The following is a 22,774-nucleotide window of genomic DNA, read 5'->3' on the forward strand; positions in this document are numbered from 1 at the left end:
AGCGACTTTTCTAAATCTGCTAGCAGAGATCGCATTCCGACCTTTTCTTGGATTTTTAAATATATCCGGAGTTCTAGGACTCCGTTTTAAGCAATGTTTGTCTCGTTGGAAAGATAAGATATAGGGCTACAAACCTCTTAAAGGAAGGAGAACCCTGTTCTGCCCTTAAGATAGTCAAAATTACTCATTAACAAATTAGACCTACTGCCCTACAGGGTCTGTTATAACTCAGTCTTGGTTGGTGACCCATAACTGGAGTTCTATAGCTTCAAATTAAGCAAGATCAATTTTTTTAGTTAGTCAACATCTAAAACTACAATTTCTATAAAGGAACCAGATCCTAATTCCCTCATCCTCCTACTCGAATTATCTCCAAGGGTTAGGAGATGAATTTGTCCAGATTTGTCAACGTTTTACTTTACATACAACATCCACATCAAAACAACCTATTATCATAAATCTGATAAGGAGAACTATAATTTCTCCATTTTTCCTTCTTTGCTCTTTATATGGCCGACTACCCCTTACTTAATCACCCATATGTTTTCTTTGACAACTTATCATAATTTTGCACCCTTAATCATATACAACACATGAATTAATTTAATTTTAACTACCAATTCATTTCTCCCCATTCAAGTCTAGAAACCCTAATATATAATTCAACATCAAGACATAATTCATAATTAAATTTAAAACGACTTATAGGACTATGTTTAGAACATATTACCCGGTAAGAATCAAGGTTTCGATCTTTAACCAATCGAAGATTTTCGACTCCCCTTTTTTTTGGCTAATGACAACCATCCCTCCTTCTTCTCTTCTTGTTAATTCCTTGTCCTTAAATGTTTATTCTACTTATAAACCCTTAATCTTGGATGAGTTTTTGAAATTTTGATATTTCTCTCTTGATTTAGCAAGAACAAATTAAAAAACTTCCTCTTTTTTTGTATTTTTTTCCTTTTAGGTTGTTGTCGATTTTTGGTGAGGAGAGAAGTATTTATATTCCATAATATCTCTTATTTGCAATTAAGCCCCATTTTCTTTAAGTGTATTATTTTTATCCTCGCATCTTTTCTTCTTATAATTAAGATACACATTTTTTCATTTCTTATAATTCCACCTAGTGTTATCAAAAACATGTTTTGACTTGTAAAATCGTACGACCGCATTTCAAAATACACTTTAAGTCAATGTTAAATTTTGAGTTTTTTTGGTATGAAAATTTTGTTTGGAATTTATAAATACAAAATATTTTGATGGGTTTTCTGTGCAAAAAATTGGGTGATTATCCCAAAAAAAAAAAAATAGCAATAAACATGTATACCTATTTTTTTTTTTTTACCAAAGTATGCTAAGAATAGTACTGTTAACAAACTATGGTGCACAACAGCAGTGGTGTTTAAAATCACCCTTGCCATTAATAAAGTCGATGAAATTCTTGACATGATATTCGTTATATTTCTTATTGAAAATAAAATAAAATAAAATTATAACTAAAATGGAGAACTAATCCCAAGTACATTGACCTCTGCTTCAACTATGCAAATGCCCTTAATAACATAGGCATTGTTTGGCTGGTAAATATAATCCAGGGAAACATATCTCGTCCATCCACTTTCTGATGTTGAGGCACCAAACCAGTGTTTAGCTGCAAGAAGAAGAAACAATCTCAACTCTCTTTTTTTAATTGACAGAAGAAGGGGTCTGATGCATAATCTTCCAGGCAAACATGTGGGGTTGTCATGTTAAACCGGCAAAAAGATCATTTGTGTTCTTACCTTTACCAGAAAGGTCGAACTTCCTATCCTTGACTTGATTTACAATGCGCAGGGTGTAATCCGCATATAGTCTGCAACCAGCAGGGAGGGTTTCCAAATCCACAGCCAAGTACAGGGAAAGATGGGTGCCCATTCCAAAATCTTTTCCCTTAGGATAGAGCACTATCTTCCTGAAACAACCAGTACAGGTAAAATTTAAAAGAAAAGAAATTCAAAACTGCTACTAAACACTAATAGAAGAAAAGAATATATGAGAAGGTAAATTTTTCATAATCGTGTAAATAAATTTTCATCCCGAAAAGAATAACCAGCAGGTTTGCTTATACAATGGTAAATTTCGTTCTGACCACTAACGAATTGTTAATGCAAGAGAAACAGTGGCCTCATAAAGCATATCCTAAACACGTTTTAATCAAGATTACAGACTAAAATTATAAAATAAATATACCATTTTTCACTTGCCGAGCTGAATGTTTGTGATTCTTGACGTTTTTCATCCAACTTCAAAAAGTTTTCGATCTTCCAAGTGTGCTTGAAAGCAGCAGTAGGTTGCTTTATCATTGATAAAACCTCTCCCACGCCTCTGCTTCTTTCTCTACGGACAAATACTTCTGCTCCAAGCATACAAGTGTCTTCCAGAAGGAATCCGTAACGAGAATCATTAAATGTTGAAAGCTGAATTAATTGATCAAAACCCCATTCAAGCTTCAATCCATGAAAACGTCTTTCCTGTCCTGCTGCATCTATCCTTGGCAACAAGGCCGAAACATTAGAGAGGGGCATCACTTTCTCTCGAGTTAGGCTAAATTACTCGAGTAGTGATGGAAGAGCACCATTGCAAGTAAATAGTGCCGGTATCCTTGGCAACAAGGCCGAAACATTAGAGTGGGGTGTCACTTTCTCTCGAGTTGAACTAAACTACTCAAGTGATGGAAGAAAACTATTGCATGTAAATATTGCTTGCACCCAACATTGGTGATGCTATAAACATTAAAACAAAAACTGCAACTAATGATAATAGCTTGAGGATCTAGTGCGAAGTAATGATTTAGAAAACATGCCTTGAATTACCAAGTAGCTGTCCTTGTTTTGGTCAAGCAAAAACAACCGGAAAATCACATGGACCTCCCAACCAAGTGGAAGAGAACTGGCGTCAACCTTTGCTAAATAGAGAGAGATGTAATCTTTTACATTCCTGCTCTTGTTTCCACTTGGATAAAGAACCAATTTCCTTGCAATGCAAACATAGGAGGTAATAACAAATGAAAACTGTACTGCTAAGGGTATCTCCCAACAAAACATGACAGCAGTTGGGGATGGCAAGACGCATTTTTACTAAAAATAAAATGTACCATGTATAGCCTCCAGCTTTAAAAACCCCTGATTCATATTTCTCCACCGCATTTTTTGCAAGTAACGAAAATAACTCTATTTTAACTATGTAATGGACGGGTGATGCATCTGATATGGATGCTACAGCACCTGAAAAACGAAATGATATCAGCACATACAAGTTTTGATCACTCTTTGGTTTGGTTATTAGAGAAAAATTAATCATTAGACAAACAGGCTGAGTGTTAGAGGGAGAGCTGCGTACGGAAGAAAGGGCAAGCTCACAGACAATAATCTTGGCAGTTATCAGAAGAGAAAAAATTAGGTCACGGAACACGTTGTTAGTCGATTAGAGAAAAAGGGAAGGATAGGGGGAAATACCAGGAGGGGGGGAAATATTGCTGAGAACTTCTGTCATGACGGTGACAATATCTTTCCTGGCAACAAAATCCACTAAACGATGTGCAGTATAGAGGGGAATAATAATAAAAAACATTTGCTACCCTATTTGTAAGAAAATCAGGAGAAAGTAATTATTCGAAACTTTTAGAAGTTGTTTTAGGATGTTATTATCCTTTGCTAGAATAAAGATTACTTTCGAAACAGGAAACATAATCGATTCTCTGCTTGCAGATGCAAAACACCATGCATTATTGCCTTGCAAACCGCAATCTTACAAAGCTTAAACACAACGATATGCTTGTGCAACCAAGTACATTCGCGGGGGCAATGACTGAATCTTTAGCAGCAGGAAAACCTCAGAGGGAAATAAATGGCATTCGACTAAAATATGCTTTTATGCCCGTGAAAGTTTTCCTTTTCTTTTCTTGAGATTCGCATATATTTACTTGCCTCAAACAAACACGTTAATAAATTGGACGACTAAAGAACCTTAAGAATTTAAAGTGATTAGAAGTTCTCACACAGGTAATTAAGATAAATAGCACAGTAGAAATTACTTTTTAAAATATTTTTTATTTAAAAATATATTAAAATAATATATTTTTTAAAATTTTATCTTTATTATTAATATATCAAAACGATTTAAAAATATAAAAAAATTAATTAATTTGAGACTAAACCACAATGGACTATTAAACTGCAATTTGCATTGCATTGTCGTAATATCAATATTTGGTAAGCCAAAAATGCAGGCACGATGACTCCAGAAACAAAAAACAAGAACCAGAGTCTACATTTACAAGATCTAAACAAGGTGGGCGAGTTAAAATTTGATGTTTCCCATTCAATAGCATTTGGATTTCAATCCGCGGAAAAACACCAGAGTTCGTATCACCAAAGCTCGTGATATAGGTTAAAAAACTGCAGCACAGAACCATACAAGTCAATCCACTGTGCTCATATTCTGTCTTTCTGAAATTATACGAAATTGGAATTCTCTCGACCCGCTTTTTGACTATTCAATCTCAGTAGCCAAACATGGTGGTAGATAAAAGTTTTAACATTCTTTAACAGTAAAATTGAGTTAAGACTCTGACTTGACCTATAATCTGAATCTACACTGCCATATTATGCAATAAGAACCAAAGACATGCTTCTTTTCGCATGGTAGCATCTCCCTTGCTCTTCCCTATGACGATGTTCCTTTGAATTTTGGCGTTACATACCCCAAATGTATTAGCTTCTCCACCAATTTTTTCTCAGCATTTGCCTAACAACCCAAAAGAACAACAAAATTAAAAAGGAAAGGAAAAAACAATGAGAACTTTTGGTATGCTAACTCGTGAATGTACTCAAGTCACAAAGATCACTATTTAGTCAAGGTCAACAAATATCGATCACTTAACAATGCAGATAATAAGGAAAACATGGAAGTCCAAGAATTAACATACTTATTTTGAGATTCCTTTTACATTCAAAATGCTGGTATAACTTTTTTTGGAAATACCCAGCATCTGGTAAACATGCTATAAAATCATTTCTCTAAGAATACCAGATTAGAATTCCCTAAATTTCTCCAAATTATTTTCAATAACATGCAGTTCCCAGGCTACCATAATTGGAAATAATAGACTTTAGCCCTTTTATTGCCAAGTAACCTTTTAGGTTCAGCATCAGTTTAACCTTTTCTTCCTTGTGTAATAGTCATGCTTCAGAAGTAATCGTGTAGAAATTTCCATGAATTTTACAAATAACATCACCCAGACTTTGTCAGCTATCAAAATTGCTTTTCAGATAATATTTCATTCATGTTTAACCATCAATCTCTCCTCACTGAATACAATCTCGATTGAACTCTTTTGTCTTGTACAGTTTTATATCAAACCCATCAGATACCAGACACCCCTATATAATAATGTTACTTTTCTCGAGATGTCAATGGTATATTATTTTCATAACTACTTATCTGCAGCTATTCTCATGAGCATTGCATATGGCCATTGCTACGAGAGAGATGCAACCAGGATTCTAGTGCATAAGCACATGCTTGTGTGCGTGCTTGCGCACGAGAAAGAGAAGGGAAGAGAGAGCAGACCTCAAGCAAGGGACTGTTCTTAGGAATGTTAGAAGCCAACATTATATTTAGTCCAGTCTTCAACACTACCAAAAAAAAAAAAAAAAAAAAAAAAAAACCCAGAATTTCTCAGCTGATCAATCCCATAACCATCAAACTTTCATTCCATAACATAATAGTACCTACCTAATCGTCGAGCAATGCCAGTTCCTGAATTGTCAGAATTTCCTCCGAGTACACAAGTCACACTTGCCGTATTATTCTACAAACACATCACCAAACCAAAATTAACTACGCAACAACACAATCAATCAAGAATTAATAGTAATAGAACAAACCTCACTAAAATTGAAAAAAATAATAAAAGAAAAAAATACTTACAGGGCGAGTGGATGCAGCAGCGTACAAGTGACCTAATTTACCAGAGTTGCAACCAATCCATGCATATATCTACGATCAATTTAACAAAAAGGGGACTTAGTTAGTCAACTAAAAAATATTCAAGTAACGATGAACTAGTTAATTGATTACCTGTTTGCCAAGATGGATAATCTGGAGGTGAAGGGTTACGTCATCGACGACCTCCGTGAAGCAAGTGACCTCCACGCCGTTACCAGAAGCAGCGTCGTTTCGGCTAGACGATGAGGGTTGTTGTTGTACATTGAGGTTTTCCATGGAGGTCTTTAGCTCTTCTAAATTACTATTAACTTCACTAGCCATTGCGTCCACACCACACCACACCACAGACGGAAAGTGGGAGAACGCTCTTGATTCCTTTAAGATTGAGGGACTAGATGACCCGTCGCTCAATTCATTAAATTAAAACCCATTTCATTTTGAAGGGTTTTTCATCTTTTTCTTTGTCTAACAGAGGTTAGTATCTCTCCGCCAGTAGATACGTGCCACGTCGTCTGCCTTAATTCGGCCCGTACTATCACCGTTCTCAACTGAGTTTCAAATATAGTCAGCATTAATCCATAACTCCTGACAGATGAAATATTTTGTTCCATTTTCATAAGATGGTTCAGTGCAAAGGTTGTGAAAATCACGAGTTAACTTTTAAAATTTTATAATTTTACGAGTCAATATATATATAATATGTCAAATCAAGTTAAAACTTGAAATCAATCAAACTCAGTTAAAATCAGTAAAATTCATAGTTTTAAAACTCGATCCGGTGATCAACCCGGTCTAATGACCGGGTCACGGGTTAGATGGGTTAACCCGAGTTGATCCGGGTCAACAAAAAAATAAATCTCATCTCCAGATGTTGTGTTTGCATCACAGCTGACTTTAGATTCATATAACTCAAACTTAAGGCAGGTAATATCTGGCTTCCTTCATTCGGTAGATCCCAAATCTCATTTTCTTTGACAGACAACCACTCCCTTTCAATTTTCTTCGAGCGCATCAGGCTTCCGACTGCTCTTATAACCAACGAAACTCCGCTACACTTGTTAACTATCGCTGCTCCAATGTTTTCCAAGTGACAATGCTCCTCTCTCCTTCTCATACCAAATGCACGCTGCTTAAATAAAAGCTAGGAATCCTCATCCGACAATGTTTCCATATGTTGAACAGGATTTGTGGCCATTTTTTCAGCCATAGTTCCCAAATGAGTAGTCACAATAACTGCACTTCCTGTAGCTCCACAACTCAATGCATCTTTTGTAGCTTGTTTCTCTCCTGGAGATCTACATTTATTCGTCTTCATCGTTTTGGCCTTTTAAAAGGCCAAAATGATGTAGTTTAATGCTTCGGTAAAAAAAAAAAAAAAAAAAAAAAAAAAAAAAAAAAAAAAAAAAAAACCGGGTCTCGACCACGTTTGCCCGGGTCGCCCGGGTTTCGGGTCAACCCACTGGGTCGACCGGGTTTTCCCGGGCCAATTCCCGAGCGGGTTTTGCCTCCACCCGGACCGGTCCCAGGCCCAGGTCGGCTGGATCCCTGGTCGACCCGTCGGGCCAGTCCGGGTTTTAAAACTCTGGTAAAATCAGACCGATTATGATTTTGACCGAGTTTGACTGATTTCGAGTTTTAACCCGCAAAAGTTAGAAAATATACTATCTTCCTGTCCGAGTCCCCTGACACTTCACTACATAGTTTCCACTCCCCAGTCTCCTCTTTCCCCGTTGCCCAAATCTCAAATTTTCAATCTTAGTAGACCACCACCAGCGTTAGAGTATCTTGGGTATGAGAAATTCTTATATTGTATTTTGGGTTGGGAAGGCATGATAGGAGGATCAAAATCATGGGAAGACAGAGGTAGATGGTGATGAATCAAATGAGTAAAATAAGATATAGGAATATTTACATAGAGAGAAATACTATGTTTTAGACTAACCATTTGTTAACCACAAAGAGAGACGACAAAGACTCAAAGAGAACTTGAAATATATGTCTTGCTCAGTGGGATATTCGGACATTATTTCTAGGACTCGTTATTAACATAAAAAAAGTGGAAGGTGAGATGGCATGAGATTAAATTGATGTCATTTTGTACGTTTTCGTTCTCGTTGTCACATGTTCACTATATTGGTCTCCGTTAATTTTTTTTTGAAGTTGGTAATATATTTTAGAATGTTGTATCATCTCACTAGTTGTCTGCAGTGTGTTTCAAGATCAGCCATCTAGAAAATGTTCTGAAACTCTATCAATAAAACATAGTTGTTCAATCTTATTTTTTTTTCTTTTTGTATTTTTAAGTTATTTAAATCATATATGAAATTTTATTTGAATTATATATTTCAAGGTATTTGGATATTTTATATTGTTTATTTCACTTTTATTTTAATTGTGTTATATTATTATTTACTACTTGATTGAAATTGTCAATATATAATTAGTTAAAATATTTTTCTTGTGATTTTACGATTTTATGATTCAATTTTACGATCCAAATTTATATTATATATTTCGTGTCGTATCAAAAAAGCATTTTTGACGACCTTAGTTTATTGTTTTCGTAGGATGTGCGAAAATAAAACCTTTATATGTGCTTAGATGTTTTTGCAGTTCTGGTAAGTATTATTATTATTTTAATATAATGATATTAAAAATTAAAAACATAATATTATTTTAATATATTTTTAACTGAAAAATATTTTTCCAGAAACAGCATTATCAAGTTTTAATGATTTTTGTTTTATTACACCATCTTATATAAAGAAAAAGTGGGAAATGTTAGTTTTTTTGGATAAATTAAATCTCATTGTCATATTTTAAATAAGTTTGCTTTAAAGCCTGGCCCAGCTATACAAGAAACAGGTAAAGCCTATAGGATGAAAACACACAGAAAAGAGCAAAGAGCTAGCCCCGGATCAGCTAATTTTTTGGATCACAGGATTATATATATATATATATATATATATATAAAAGAGGCGTTAAAAGAGATAAAATAAAATAAAAAATTACAGAAAAACTTTCTATTGAAATGCACAACAAATTTCAGCGATTCTCGTTCTCATGACATTGATCTAACAAGAAATCCACATATATTCCTCATAAACTCGAACTATAATAATTATTATCCTTTGCTGGCATTAACAATTTTCAGCTTCAAATCCGAGCCAGCAATTTAGTACGACACATTCTTCTGAAACTCGGGCTCTCAGCGAGGCCTGACACTTCAGGGGACATCGGATTTGAACAAGATATTATAGACACCATCACAGTTAATCAATGTCGGGTTAATTACAATGGCCATTGGATGCGAACGCCATTTTTTTCTGAAAGTATCTTGCTGCTGTTTTCTTTGCTAAATCAAAAGAATCTTTCGTTGTTAAAAGAAATTCAGTACATCTTCTCAAATTCGTTTGGCCATATTACAAGCTTTCTCTGCTTCCAAGTCCCACAACTTCAGCTAAAACAGATTAAATAAATAGGAGGGAAAATGGTGAGATATAGAAATGATTTACAATACAACCATGATCATCAAATCACTGGTAACGAACTCAAAACAAGTAGAATTGCAACATTGAAGAATGTCCACGGAGAATGGCTGCTTCTATGATCACCTGCTGTAAGACTGCCTCCAGCTGAAACAGAACACAAAACATAAAAATTAGCCAGCAGACTTCAGTGCTAACCACATGTAATAAGTTTCTTTGACCCAAATTAACCTCTCTAGCGGCACTTGACAAGCAAATATTAAATAAGTCTTACCACATTCTCGAGTATAATTTGAAGAGCTCGAGCACAGACACGTTATTCCTTCTGTCTCAGTATCATACCCACAAGTCCCACCAGATTGGGAGCACCGTTCACAACCAGTTTCAGGCACACTGTAAGAAAGTTTGATCCCATAAACCCAATCCGAAGGTACAATACCCGTCAAACTATCAGTATTAATCACAGTAGTATAATGCGTGCAGTCCAAAATATTCATGCTCATAAACTTCACAGTATCATATTCCGTAAAACAACAGGGTGGAGAACTATTAGTTAAGAAATGGAAAACTCTAAAAGCATTGCACGCGCCATATAATTCATCACAGGAGTGACCAGAGAAGCTGAAACAAAGGTTTTTGTAATGGTTAAGTACCGGAGAGTCGATGGAGCAATTAAGAAGAGCAAAAACAGTGTCTGGCGTTGGAGGGATAGTAACAGATTGAATGTCTGTCATGATAAAATCATGATGGGGTTGTAGAATGGAGCATGTTGACATAGCAGGATCATATATAGTCATTGTTTTTTTGTCATAATCTATGTGTTGGACCTTGTAACCACCCGAAGGCGTTAAAAAAAACAACTCAGTGCTGCAGTTCAGCATGTGCCGAAACTGTGGAGCGCCGCACCCATCATCGATACCGAAGGGATAGTTTATGGCGATGCTGCCACAGGAGGTTCTGCAGGGAGTGAGAGAAAGGGTTGGTGGTGGTTGAAGTGTTAGGATGATGAACATGGACAGCTTGAAAGTGATGACCGGTGCCATTGTGGAATGCATCCTTGGCTTTCTTTGCAAACCAAGAAATTCAAAGGGGCAAGAGGTTTTTATTGAGAAGTGCTCGTCTGCGAGGCTAAGAGAGGAAAGGGCAATTTCGGTGATAGAAACTCAGAAAGATCAGTGACTTTAGCACCGCATCGATTTTAGCGAAAGGAAGGCACAGTCACTGGCAATCTGTCCATAATTTTCTCTACCAGCTGGGGTGGGATGGAAGGCTTTTTGACCGTTACTAATGAGACAGCCTGTGCTGGGATCCACCAGTTGAAATTTGCGGAAAAGATGGTTCGTCTTTTTCAAACATAGCGGCCCTGTGTACGAATTGAACTCACCTCGAAAAATGTGCATAAGTCGAATGCAAGGTGAAAATTTTCATGATGTCGAGTTATCTTAGCAAAGATTCATCATTTGAATCCTTGTATTTCATCAGATAAATACATATATTACCTCGTGATTGAAAGTGGCTACTTAAGAGTGCAAAGATAAAAGAAACCAAAAATTGACTCCTTGAAAGAGCATTTGCATTCTCAGTGCCTATTTCGCATTGCAGTTAAATTTGTTTTTTTAAAAAATTTCAATTTTTTTTTTGTTAAAATTAAGTGCGGTTTGTACTTTTTGGATCGTTTTGATGTGCTGATATTAAAAATGATTTTTAAAAAATAATAAAAAATTATTAGCATGCTTTTCGACACGAAAAACTATTTAAAAAGCAACTACTACCACACTTCCAAACACCTTCTTAGTATTTTTCTAGACTTCAACTTTCACCTCTTAAAAAAACAGTTTAATGAAGCGTTTTTGAAGAGGTTGGAACTAGAAAAAAAGTAGGTCATTGAAATATTTTTTTTTGAATTAGAGAAAACTCCATTCCTGAAAAGTACACTTTATAAGTTTAGATAAATAAATAAAACATCAGTTATTTTAGATTTTTATAAGAGATGCATGTCTTGATTCGAATTTAAAATTTATTGTGTAGATTTCAAGTCCTTCATCACCACGCTACACATCCTGAGAATAGGTAACTGAAAACGATAATTCTGTAAACCTGACTATTACACGACGATGAGATTTTTCCCGATTAATATGGATTTAATGCTCGAGCCCAAATTGATGCCGCCCTGGAATTTTTTGCGAGCAATGCCCTACGTAAGGTTATGAAACAACCTAAACGGCACTGTTTTAATCACAAACAGTCATGTTGATGCTGATCTGACTCGTACCGCATGTGCAAACATCCTAATCCAAACGGTAGATCCAAAAACCGGAATGCCAACGAATCCAGCACACGAGCGAAAAGGTCAACAGCTCGTTGAAGTCCAGACGACTAGAAACTCTAAAACTTGTGCACCTGAAACCACTCGGCGTACAGAGCCCGATAAACCGGAAACTCTCTAAGACTAACGCATACAGTGTTCACGTTTTTTGGCTTCTTCAACCATAAACAACTCCATACATGAATTAATTCATAGACAAATGAAAATTGTAGGAAACAAACAGGAATGGCGAGTTGAAAACTTGAAAGGGTCCTGTAGACAAAGGAGTTTTCTTTCAACAAAATACACACGTGACAAACAACTAGTCACTCGCACACAGAAGGGACTTATTTGGAAATCAGTCTACAAAAACCACACGTGATAGATGAAGTTGGCGAGCTTGTTCTTCTCCGCAGTGAAAAGGAAGTCCACTGATCATATTCTAATGATCGACATTGGTGAAGCGGAGGTATCCTTTATTGGATGGAAGGCCAACAGTCTTGAATCCCTGAGGGAACAACTTTTTAGCTTCCTCGTCAGAGACACTAGGGGAGATGACGACATCTTCACCTGGCTTCCAATTTGCCGGAGTCGCAATCTTGTTCTTTGATGACCTCTCTAGGGAATCTAAGACCCTCACTACTTCATCCATGTTGCGGCCAGTGCTTGCTGGGTACAGAAAGCTCAACTTGATCTACAATATGAAATCATCCCAAAATTAATTAAATTTGGTTGACGAAACATGGTCGCTTAAATCAATTTCAGTAATTGATACTTACATATAGTTGCCAATGATATTAATTCTAACTTTTGAAAGCAAAATGGTTTTTTTTTAATTGCTAGTTAAACCATTTATATATATATAAAAAAAGGGAGATAATAGTTATGGTTTTCGAGCTTACCCTCTTGTCGGCACCAACAATATGCAGAGCTCGAGATGGAACATTGTGCCCTGAAGAGTCTTTCTCGTCTGGATCCACCATATTAAGTATCTTAATGAGTTCCCTCTTAGGATCTGCGATTATTGGATATGTAACCTTGCATCCAGGCTGCATGCACGAATTGTGCACTTAATTACTCCTTGTTTATGAATCAAAACATATTACTACTGATAAAAAAAAATTGAAGTACATGTAGAACAGAGACAGTACATCCATATACCTAGAAAATCCCTTACATGTTCTACTGAATATCTTCCAATAACCCAAATTAACAACGATCGTTTAGAAGGAGAGATTCTTACAGTGTAGGCTTCAATGTCCTTGACCCACTCAGCATGAGACGAAACATCATCACAGGACAATCCCAAAAGCTTGACCCCTCTCTTAGCAAATTCTGGAGCATAAGCAGCCATCTTTCCCAGCTCGGTAGTGCAAACTGGTGTGAAATCACCTGCATGCAAAAAACTTACAACTCGGACACCATTAATTAACTTATAATAAACATCAAAAACAGTTGCAGAAACACAAAACATAAATATATAGAGACACAACCTGGGTGCGAGAAGAGAATGGTCCAGGTATCTATGTAGTCATGAAGCTTGATAACTCCATGAGTGGTCTCAACTTCAAGGTTTGGGACACTGTCTCCAATAGTAAGGCCTGGCATTGTCAAAGTGTGAGAAATAGTCTGTTTTCTCTGTTTTTTTGTGATTGTGAGGTAAGAATTTGGAAGATGGGGGTTTAAAAGAGTTGAGAGGGTGTTTGCATGGAGAGAACGTGGCATGTGTCGTGCCTATGGCTTGAGCGGTTGAGTGCGTGCAGAGTGGTTTTTTGAGGACGGGCCATACATCCACGTGACTCGTGAGCAGGTTTCACACGTTTGGTTAGTCTCGCTCTATGTTTGTGACTTGTCGTTTGTCTCTTGACACGAGCAATTCTGCAACAGGCACAAGAAAAACGGGATTATCTTCCTCTAAATTCCTACGTGGCAACATATCCATTAATTAATCATAATTACAATAATTTAACTAAATTGGAGGTTGTTGATTGATTACTTCCTAAATTAACACGTGTTCGTAATTAACTGGAAACGGAAAGGATCTATTGCACCTTTTCTATTTACGGGAGATGTAGGTTTGTTCATTGTTTGAATCTGATTTTTATGTGTGTTTCTAATTATTATTTTTTAATCCATTTCTCTCATGGTAATTTTTCAAAGGTATAAAACAAAGCAGTTACATCTCTGTGGTAGTTGCTGTTGTGGCTTTTCCAATTTCTCAAATTTCTAACACTTTCGATCCTGTTTAGTTTTGTCATCCTACTGGTGTTTGAGATGAGAGAGCACGTGGGCAAGGAGGTCAAAAGCATCCAACTCAACAGTATATTCAGCACTTGATCGCCCGTGTGAAGATTTCAAATCCGTGTAAGGTGGTGTTTGGGAGTGGAAACGGAGCAGCTAGGTATTTAAACTAGCTGGATCAACTATATAATTTGAATGTGATTCTCATGCTGTTTTTATCTCCGGCACCTGAGTAATGGATTGTTTGGGAATTAAGTTTAACCTGTGATCTTAAAAAATTTTAATTTTTTTTTTTAAATTAATATTTTTTTTTTAGTGTTTTTGGATCATTTTGATACGCTAATATCAAAAATAATTTTTAAAAAATAAAAAAAAATATTTTAATACATATCTAAATAAAAAATACTTTAAAAAATAACCGCAACCACATTCCAAAACACACCCCACAGCAAAGCCCTCCTTGGAATAGCCAAGAGAATAATTCAAATGGCAATTTTCAAACAGTATTTAGACATTCCGTGCTTCTCTAGAGTATTTTGATAACGGTAAATGAATCTATATCGTGACTTGACTGACACTCCAAACTACTCATGGCTTATATTCAGAATATATTCCGATGCAAATAGTCTGCATACTGCATAGTGTATGTTAATTAAAAAGACAAACAGAGTATTGACGCATGAAATATGAATTTATAAAACAAATCTTGTGAGAAAAAGAAAGAATAAAGAATGGAGGCAACATCTAAAACAAAACATCAAATGCTAGCACACATTGTTGAGAAAATTTCAACTCCAGTCCATTAAGCCTGTAATTTCAAAAAAAAGAAGAAGAAGCGAATCAGAGAATATAACTGACAGACCACAATTAGCAGAAAGTGATACTTTGTAAACAATGGAAGCAATGAAGAATACAGATATTATCGCACATACCTTGCTAGCAATGTTGTTTGAAAGCCAGTCCAATCCTTCATAAAGCCCTTCTCCTGAAGTGGCACATGTGCTCTGGATATACCTGCAAAACATCAACAAAAGTTACGTGCTTGCTTATGTTTGTGTAGAGCGATCAAGGTATGGAGAGATAGTTCACAGGAAAAGAGAAGGTATGAAGAGCAAGAGAAGTTTGCTTCCAAGTTTGTATTCCTCGGGGAAAAAAAAAATGCATTTTGTAGGTGGAAGGAGTGGCGAGCAGAACCGCATGATTAAGAATGTCAATGCTTGGTGCCCTGTTTTAAGGATAACCATGAATTTGTGCTTTTCATGCTTTGTAGGCTTGTGCATGTGTGTCTTATGTGTGCATGGGGGCGAGTGGGAGTGAGAGAGAGTGCTATCAACTTTACCAGTGGCGTTGCCTTAGAGAATGAAGACCAAGCTTATCAGTGATTTCAGCAGCATTCATTGCATTTGGAAGATCTTGCTTATTTGCAAACACAAGGAGCACAGCCTCCCTCAGCTCATCCTGCCCAGAAAAAAATAAAATCAATATTATTTCCTCAATCCTAATACGCCACTGCATATATAGGTTCATGCAAAATTATCATCTCATTATTCCAGTAGCATAAATGAAAGACATTTCTGCCATGGCAAAATCTTAAACATCGATATATAAGCAAAGATTGAAATTCTCAGTACCTCATTCAACATCCTGTGCAGCTCCTCTCTAGCCTCACCAACTCGATCGCGGTCGTTACTGTCAACCACAAAGATAAGCCCTTGTGTGTTTTGGAAGTAATGTCTCCACAAAGGGCGAATCTGAAATCATCCATGAAAGAAATTACAATTTGTGGACGGTAAAACCACTTTATTTTTTCAATCAAAGTTCAAAAAAAAAAAAAATAATAAGAAGAAGAAGTTGAGTTCGACAATGGACAAGCACTTAGAAGCCCAAAAGGAGCTCTACAAACAAATCACACACACAGTTACTAATCCAACCAAGAGGAAACAGAACATGTGTTTACAATCAAGGCTTTTATCAATAGGCCCCTGGATGAAAACACACGATGATAACAGGCATCGATCACATTTCCACTGATAAAACAAAGAAAGTAGATCCTATTCAAGATGCCAAAGCTAATTCACCTCTCTCATTCATGCCCGACACCCTCTCTCCCTCTGATAAAATCCAGGAAATTAGAAAGAAAGCAAATCCATGCACAAGGACCACAATTTTACCAGGAAAAGCCTAGCATATGATTGATTATTCAAACAACAATAAACACAATCCACACAAAACAGTCACCATAAGCGACCATCGGGAAACTAGAATGACTAAAACGAGATTCACTCGCTAAAAATAAAGTGTAGACAACAGATAAACATAAATCAAAGGCATATCAATTACCTTATCTTGACCACCAACATCCCAAACAGTGAAGCTAATATTCTTGTATTCCACAGTTTCCACATTAAATCCTAACAGAATAAAAACCAGCGAATTAAAGATACATAGAAGAAAAGAAGAAATTATGAGAATGGTTAGCCTGTAAATAAATTACCAATGGTAGGGATGGTGGTGACAATTTCTCCCAACTTGAGCTTGTAAAGAATGGTGGTTTTACCAGCAGCATCAAGACCTACCATCAGAATCCGCATTTCCTTCTTTGAGAACAACCGGCCCAGTAATTTCGTGAAAGAGAGCCCCATCTTGCCTGCCTTATTAAAACTGCAATCAAAACAAGATTCATTTATGAGAGAGATCCAGATCTAATCACGCAGGAAAGAAATCACAGAATGCATGTGCTCTGTTCTAACATGTAAGAGACCTACCGCGGTGTCGGAAGAGGAGACGAGAGAAGTTTGAGATCTGATTTTTTTGAACAAGAGAAATGCGTTTCTGCCCCTCTCCCTGTATCGTCTATGTGTTTATAAAGGGTAGCGCCAAAATTGGGGTTACAAATAGCAAACAAAACAAACTCCCTTTTTCTTTTATTTGAATTTGAATTTCTGTTTTTTTTTTTATTATTATTATTATTATTTCGGGTGATCGCAATTGTGGCCAGTGGTTATCGCGGAAACTTGAAAGCTTATAGCTCATAAGTATGTGTTTGGTTGGGTAATTAACTTATTGGTTGTTGCTGTGGTTGCGGGGTTTAAATCCTTACATCGACATATGTTTAAATACTTTTTAGATCTTAGCTCAAATAAAAGTTGCCATTTTTTTATTAAATGATAATATATATTTTCATATTAATTTAGATATTAATTGAGAAAATTTGAGGTGTTTTTAAAAATAAGTTATTCTAAATTAACCCTTTTTATGGTGAAATTGAATCTTAGCTGATACTGTTATCTTGAATATAAATTCAAGAAAAAATCATACTTATTTCCTGATGCCAACAACATTTATGGAGGTGCAAGGCTGCAATTTTGAATATGTGTTTCATTCTTCCCCTCTTCCGCCCTTGCCTTACCCCATACACGACTATACGTGTGGCCAATAATGATCCTTGTTCAAATTTACTTTTTTTTACATAAAATCCATCAAAATAATCAAAACATTCAAGAAAATAAATTGAAGTAAATAAATAAATAACAATGGAACATGTATTTCCAGTTGCAGAACAAAAAGGCCAGTAAGTAAACTGAGACACACCTTCTTCATCAAAAATTTTAAGAGAAGGACCAATCTCCAAGAAATGTTACCCAATCCTGACCGTGTCAAAACTGCCTTGAGGAACACTTGAGAGGCAATGGTTTATGGAGAGAGAGTGGAGACTTCTTGGAATGAACTTCCTCTCGGTTCATGGAAATGCAAGACCAGCGATAACTCGTCCACCTTGAGCCTTCATCCTTGCTGCCGCAGAAACAGTGAGCCTTCATCCTTGCTTGATAGATAATCTCTCTAATAAAAAGGTGCAGCAGAAACAGTAATGGATTGATTAGCTGGTCTTCATTTGAATGTTCTAATGAGCAGAATTTTGGAAGGGAATATTTAGAACAGAAGCAGCACAGAAAATAAATAAAGGTAATGCTACAAGGGGCAGAGTTCTTTTTCTGAACAAAAACGTCATTTGATCAAACAAACAGCAGCATCTGCAACAGGATGACTCGTCAGGAAGTGCTTATACTTCTCGAAAAAAAATTAAATTGTTATGTGTTGACTGCAACTACTATACCAAAATCAAGACGAGTGACATCCATTCAATAATTAAGTGAGAAATCACTTCCCTGTCTTAAAACAGGAAAAGAGAGGACAACAGAGACATTGCAAAGTAATTTTTGCAGTCGCAGACAAGGAAATCTATAATTCAAAAGCATGAATCAAGGAATATATGCAAAGGACAGATAACACTGGGTTTCAGTTTTTCAGATCAAAGCAGGTGCAAGAAAATGCCCAGGCATGAAAACGCTCATGAATTGTTCTATAATTCATACTAATCTGCCCATCATCAAAAGAAAAACCTGGGAAATGGACATACTTATCAGTTCATAGGTAACGATCATTGTAGTTCCATAGAGTGACATATTTAAGAAACGAGGTCCGAAACCTCTGTAGAAGCCCCACCATCCATCTTCCTTGAGTAGAGTCTTTGTTGTCTTGAGTACGGAAGGTCTTCCAGAACCATAATTATCCATAACCTTCCAGATAAGAATTCTCATGTTCAGAGTTACTCCAAATATAACATAAAGTTCCGAACAACACAAGATTTGAACGGAAAAAAACAGTTAGTTTTTACTCCTATGGACATAGTAATGCTATAGAAACAGTGAATGGTAGCATGATACACTACATACCTGCAGCCGTGTCTTTATGGTATCCATGGGAGTAGTGATAATTGAGGAACAAGCACCAGCCACTGTTCCTGCCATAGCCTGAACTGTCACCATTTCCAGATGAGATGGTTTCTTGTCCATGTCATCCCTATAGCCCATGCTCCTAAAAATGGATATATATCCATATCATTTAACATCTCAATCAGAAATTGCAGGGTTAGACAGCATATAGAGATAAGAGAACACAATAATTGTTTAGATGCACCTCCAAATGATGTGCTGGGCAGTTCCATAGGTACCCCACCAAAGCGCCGATGCCGGTGACTGTGTTACAGCTGTCAATCCAAAACCTCTATATAAACCACGGAATCCTTCAGTCTTCATCACTTTACACATGACATCAAATGGCCCCTTATAAGATGCAACCCCAGGAAGCCCTTGCACCATTAGTCTTTGGCAAATCTGAGAAAACACGGCATCAGATTGTTTTTGAGACAGCACCAAATGAATTTGTTTTTGAGCCAATATACTGCTTCTCTCATGATACAATCTTCTTCTTGCTGCTCAAACTGCAGCACCAGATGTTATTTTTACAGTACAGGATCAAGGAAAACTGCACAACATTTTATCAGCGGGACTCGTATATGATAACAGCAGTAAAATGGGGATCAGAGATAGACAAAAAAACTTCATGCCAATGCAGCTTGCACCACATAAGAATATTCCCTAACATCCACAACTATAATTCTACCTATAAACTGATACTAAATTGTTCCTGTTCTGAAACATTATTTTATTAGGCCATTTTTACAACTTCTTAGGCTTTTTAGAATGCAAAGTGTACGCTAAGAAAGTAAGACCAAATGTAACATAGGTTAATAGACATTGAAATGGACACTCCCTTTTATCTGGTTATCTCCATCACAAGACAAATTGCAAACTAGATACTTGGCATCAAGCTTGAGGCAATTATTGGCTTGTAACAGTTGACAACAATTGCCAAACTATGATTTTGATTCACATCTATGCTTTCTCTATGACAGTGACTCAAACTACAGGATGGATGTTTGTGTATCTTCTTAACCTAACCTTCAGTAAAACAATCTCCACCCAAAAAAAAAAAGCAAATCCCAAAATCACCCGCACGATAATTTCCCCGGTGTACCAAAATAGTCCAAAAATATATAGTTATTGGCCAAGATCAAGGATTACGTTTTAACAAATCTTTTTTCTTTCCAATTGAGTGGTAAGTACTTGAAGACAAAAAAACCTCGGAAAACTATAAAAAGAGGAGACAAATTTACATACCACATCCAAGGGCACATAGTACACACAAGAAACTAGATTTGACAACATGCCTGCAACTCCATTTGCAATACCAACACGTGTTGCTTCAGGCATATCTAAAGCTTCAGTGTATTTGAACATCATATCTTTTGACACTTCAAGAGCTGTCAAGGAAAGAACTCTACCAGGTAATGCTCCAATAGCAGAGGTGCCAAAACCTCGAAAAAGACCTGAAATACCATCGTTCCTCAATATGTGTTTAGCTACGGATATTCCACCCATGTGAGAGAGCCCAGAATCTGCCACTTGCATTCTAGTCTTCACAACTGCTGTTGGGTGAAGTAAGCCTTGCTGAACAGTAAAGAGGACAGCACCAATAATATGAAACTTCGTCTTGTCCAGCCTGAATCAGAGCCAGTAAATTACAAGTAGTGTTAGTTTAGATTTTGCAAAAACCCAAGTAGTGCCAGCGCTTCACATGACTACATAAAATCCACAAAAAGAAAATGATGATGAGAACAAACATCTTCACGACTCGTCATGGAAGAACTGAAATAATTGTGAGTTTAGATGCAAGCTCACTGCATGTTTACTAAAAAGGAAATGAGGATGGATAGGACACGGTCATTGCCACCTACTTGATGCCACTACTCGGGCATCACTCGAATAAAGGCAACACTCCCAGCTAGCCCAATTACAATTTACTTCTGGCTCAAAAACAAACTCTAATCGATTTATGGATGCCAAAAAGGTTTATGATCGAATGATTATGTGGATGTGCCTTCAACGAGTTTGATTATCAAAATCCATTAAAGTAAATTGCTCAATAGGAGGTTATCCTTTCGTATAACAGAACACCATAGTCACTGTAATTGCTTAAGAGAAGTATAAAACAGAATAGATAATCAAATAATATTATATGAAATTGAAATTGATTTAGGTTTCTCTCTCTTTGTTACATGGCCAGACATTATTATTTGCATGCCACCTCGAGAAAGATCGCGCTGGTGTTTCAAATATTACGATGCGGTGCAATAAAAGCAAGCATACGTGGTAGCCAGAACCAGTGATGATCAGGCTGAAACTTAAAACTAACGAGATTTGTAATATAAACCCAGTAAATATTAAGAGTGAAAAGGGTGCACCGACCTGGCCCAATTGATGTCAGTATCAGAAAGAGCCAGTTCAGTAACACTTGTAACTTCCGTTTCGACAGCCATTGATCAACCTCGGATCTTCGCGCTCTTTGCCAGTGATGTCGGAGAACGTTTAAGAAGGCAAGAAGTTGCCTGGCTGTCTGGCGGTCACCCTTCAGGTGGGGAAATGCTGACGGGGTGTGTTGAGAGAGAATGATTTGGAGGGTTCCAGTGAATTCGGGGCAACCGACAAGACCGGGTAACTGGTAATGGTTTGGATATGCGACTCTCTTCCCTTTCTGGACCAGCCCAGGTGTATATTTTGGACTTCCTGGCCATTCTTTTGGTCAATTTGTTACTCGAGCATAGGAGTCATGTCGACATAGCTGGTTGGGTTTTGTTCCTTTATTATATTTAATTTAATTTTTGATATTTTAAAAATTATAAATTTATTTTTTAATTTTTTTAGACTCGAGAAAATTATATGCTAAATTGGGCTATTTCTTTTTAGATATTATATGTATTCACGAACTTATATTAATTTTCATGGGGTCTGCATTTAAAAACGAACCTCCAGCATAATACCCTTACTTAATATTACTTATAATTTTCATATCTGGCACCCCAGTTAAATTCCAGTTACCCCCTCCCTTCCATTATAAAAGACAAACTCTTTTTTTGTTGCATTAAATAAATCTAATAGGAAATTTACTAATAAAAACTCTGCAAAAGTATTTTGTAATATGGTGCATGTTGTGTTTGAATTGAAAATGTGCTAAGATGATGTTTTTATTTTTTACATCAATATATTAAAATTATCAAAAAATATTAATTTAATTTTTTTAAAAGTAAAAAATACTTTGAAAAAATAAAATTATAGCAATGTTAAATGGGTAAAAACTAAAAATAATGTTAAATCTACAAGTTATCAACCATAAACACGAAAATAATATCAAGTATATGAATTGAATCGGTTATACTAGTCATAAAAATCTCAACACATCACCTGACTTGTAATATTTATCTCAGTATTGATAACATCCATACTAGGATCCCCCAGAAAAAAAATGTCTACAAATATAAAGTTTTATTCGATTGATAAAGTGTATGAATTTGTAAAAAAAACGAAAAAACAATGAATATGTTGACGCTTGTCGTGATTAATGGTTGATAAAGTGTTCTGGGTTCCTGCTTTCTTCTTTTCGTGTCTGGAACATCCATTGATTTTCTCTGCACATTGAGAAGGAGAGTACATGTAGTTGTTTTTTTAAATGTTTTTTTTTATTTATAAATATATTAAAAAAATATATTTTTGATATCAATACATTAAAATAATTTAAAAATATAAAAAAATATTAGTTTAAAACAAAAAAATAAAATATTTTTAAATTTGTTCAAGAACATTTTTTAAAACACAAAAATAAATAAAATCTAATATCAGGTAAGGTACCTTCATTGGATTGCAACTAAAATTCCAAGCAAATTTACAGTGCAAGGGAAAAGGACCCCGGTACTGTGAGTTTGTTTTTTCAGTTTTGTGAAAAAATGCAATCAATAATTAATAATTAAAAAGATGACACTTGCATTTTTGAACTGAGAAATGTAAAAGAAATTATA

The 22,774-nt window shown here is 36.0% G+C and overlaps 5 protein-coding genes and 1 pseudogene across 7 annotated transcripts; all 6 read right to left on the minus strand.

The window, feature by feature from the left end:
• Positions 1-1,398: 1,398 nt before the first annotated feature.
• Positions 1,399-3,601, minus strand: LOC118062410 (MATH domain and coiled-coil domain-containing protein At3g58400). The gene is made up of 6 exons (XM_073411199.1): positions 3,495-3,601; positions 3,134-3,263; positions 2,843-3,012; positions 2,230-2,518; positions 1,782-1,951; positions 1,399-1,651 (listed from the first exon to the last, which is right to left on the minus strand). Exons 1-6 carry the CDS (start codon positions 3,529-3,531, stop codon positions 1,497-1,499), a joined length of 951 nt encoding a protein of 316 aa, XP_073267300.1. The 5' UTR covers positions 3,532-3,601; the 3' UTR covers positions 1,399-1,496.
• Positions 3,602-4,493: 892 nt separating this feature from the next.
• Positions 4,494-6,409, minus strand: LOC140955844 (uncharacterized). Of its 2 annotated transcripts, XM_073410802.1 has the most exons (5): positions 6,121-6,406; positions 5,971-6,039; positions 5,776-5,851; positions 5,611-5,675; positions 4,494-4,785 (listed from the first exon to the last, which is right to left on the minus strand). In XM_073410802.1, exons 1-5 carry the CDS (start codon positions 6,307-6,309, stop codon positions 4,705-4,707), a joined length of 480 nt encoding a protein of 159 aa, XP_073266903.1. In that variant the 5' UTR covers positions 6,310-6,406; the 3' UTR covers positions 4,494-4,704. The 2 variants fall into 2 exon arrangements, with proteins under 2 accessions (XP_073266903.1, XP_073266905.1); XM_073410804.1 differs by lacking the exon at positions 5,611-5,675 and having other exon boundaries at positions 6,121-6,409.
• Positions 6,410-9,334: 2,925 nt separating this feature from the next.
• On the minus strand, positions 9,335-10,709 carry LOC118062411 (uncharacterized; annotated as a pseudogene).
• A 1,326-nt stretch (positions 10,710-12,035) lies between these two features.
• Positions 12,036-13,687, minus strand: LOC118062412 (1-Cys peroxiredoxin). Its single transcript, XM_035076145.2, has 4 exons — positions 13,275-13,687; positions 13,025-13,173; positions 12,684-12,830; positions 12,036-12,475 (listed from the first exon to the last, which is right to left on the minus strand). The coding sequence occupies exons 1-4, from the start codon at positions 13,504-13,506 to the stop codon at positions 12,224-12,226; spliced, it is 780 nt and encodes a 259-aa protein (XP_034932036.1). The 5' UTR covers positions 13,507-13,687; the 3' UTR covers positions 12,036-12,223.
• A 907-nt stretch (positions 13,688-14,594) lies between these two features.
• On the minus strand, positions 14,595-16,949 carry LOC118062415 (ADP-ribosylation factor 1). The gene is made up of 7 exons (XM_035076148.2): positions 16,788-16,949; positions 16,517-16,683; positions 16,363-16,433; positions 15,654-15,773; positions 15,362-15,480; positions 14,955-15,036; positions 14,595-14,830 (listed from the first exon to the last, which is right to left on the minus strand). Exons 2-7 carry the CDS (start codon positions 16,662-16,664, stop codon positions 14,825-14,827), a joined length of 546 nt encoding a protein of 181 aa, XP_034932039.1. The 5' UTR covers positions 16,665-16,683; positions 16,788-16,949; the 3' UTR covers positions 14,595-14,824.
• Positions 16,950-17,451: 502 nt separating this feature from the next.
• Positions 17,452-21,490, minus strand: LOC118062413 (uncharacterized). Of its 2 annotated transcripts, none has more exons than XM_035076146.2 (6): positions 21,171-21,485; positions 20,043-20,424; positions 19,000-19,196; positions 18,756-18,897; positions 18,440-18,599; positions 17,452-17,862 (listed from the first exon to the last, which is right to left on the minus strand). In XM_035076146.2, the coding sequence occupies exons 1-6, from the start codon at positions 21,239-21,241 to the stop codon at positions 17,837-17,839; spliced, it is 978 nt and encodes a 325-aa protein (XP_034932037.1). In that variant the 5' UTR covers positions 21,242-21,485; the 3' UTR covers positions 17,452-17,836. The 2 variants fall into 2 exon arrangements, with proteins under 2 accessions (XP_034932037.1, XP_034932038.1); XM_035076147.2 differs by lacking the exon at positions 17,452-17,862 and adding an exon at positions 17,871-18,053 and having other exon boundaries at positions 21,171-21,490.
• Positions 21,491-22,774: the final 1,284 nt, after the last annotated feature.

The sequence above is a fragment of the Populus alba genome, chromosome 8 (assembly GCF_005239225.2).
Source record: "Populus alba chromosome 8, ASM523922v2, whole genome shotgun sequence".
Lineage (NCBI taxonomy): Eukaryota > Viridiplantae > Streptophyta > Magnoliopsida > Malpighiales > Salicaceae > Populus > Populus alba.

What these genes read in the sequence shown, in the direction of transcription:
- LOC118062412 (XM_035076145.2), bottom strand. Translation starts at nt 13,506, where the DNA reads ATGCCACGTTCTCTCCATGCAAACACCCTCTCAACTCTTTTAAACCCC. An exon ending in CATTCTCTTCTCGCACCCAG is followed by an intron (nt 13,174 to 13,274) that starts GTTGTGTCTCTA and finishes TTTTGCATGCAG; the next exon opens with GTGATTTCACACCAGTTTGC. An exon ending in AGGACATTGAAGCCTACACT is followed by an intron (nt 12,831 to 13,024) that starts GTAAGAATCTCT and finishes TCGTGCATGCAG; the next exon opens with CCTGGATGCAAGGTTACATA.
- LOC118062415 (XM_035076148.2), bottom strand. Translation starts at nt 16,664, where the DNA reads ATGGGGCTCTCTTTCACGAAATTACTGGGCCGGTTGTTCTCAAAGAAG. An exon ending in TGCACAGGATGTTGAATGAG is followed by an intron (nt 15,481 to 15,653) that starts GTACTGAGAATT and finishes TTTTCTGGGCAG; the next exon opens with GATGAGCTGAGGGAGGCTGT. An exon ending in TCTCTAAGGCAACGCCACTG is followed by an intron (nt 15,037 to 15,361) that starts GTAAAGTTGATA and finishes GATGTTTTGCAG; the next exon opens with GTATATCCAGAGCACATGTG.
- LOC140955844 (XM_073410802.1), bottom strand. Translation starts at nt 6,309, where the DNA reads ATGGCTAGTGAAGTTAATAGTAATTTAGAAGAGCTAAAGACCTCCATG. An exon ending in TTATCCATCTTGGCAAACAG is followed by an intron (nt 6,040 to 6,120) that starts GTAATCAATTAA and finishes AATTGATCGTAG; the next exon opens with ATATATGCATGGATTGGTTG. An exon ending in AGAACAGTCCCTTGCTTGAG is followed by an intron (nt 4,786 to 5,610) that starts GTCTGCTCTCTC and finishes TTGGGTTGTTAG; the next exon opens with GCAAATGCTGAGAAAAAATT.
- LOC118062413 (XM_035076146.2), bottom strand. Translation starts at nt 21,241, where the DNA reads ATGGCTGTCGAAACGGAAGTTACAAGTGTTACTGAACTGGCTCTTTCT. An exon ending in GCCCAGCACATCATTTGGAG is followed by an intron (nt 18,898 to 18,999) that starts GTGCATCTAAAC and finishes ATCCATTTTTAG; the next exon opens with GAGCATGGGCTATAGGGATG. An exon ending in CCATAAAGACACGGCTGCAG is followed by an intron (nt 18,600 to 18,755) that starts GTATGTAGTGTA and finishes CTTATCTGGAAG; the next exon opens with GTTATGGATAATTATGGTTC.
- LOC118062410 (XM_073411199.1), bottom strand. Translation starts at nt 3,531, where the DNA reads ATGACAGAAGTTCTCAGCAATATTTCCCCCCCTCCTG. An exon ending in CAGCTACTTGGTAATTCAAG is followed by an intron (nt 2,519 to 2,842) that starts GCATGTTTTCTA and finishes GGATAGATGCAG; the next exon opens with CAGGACAGGAAAGACGTTTT. An exon ending in GTTCGACCTTTCTGGTAAAG is followed by an intron (nt 1,652 to 1,781) that starts GTAAGAACACAA and finishes TTCTTCTTGCAG; the next exon opens with CTAAACACTGGTTTGGTGCC.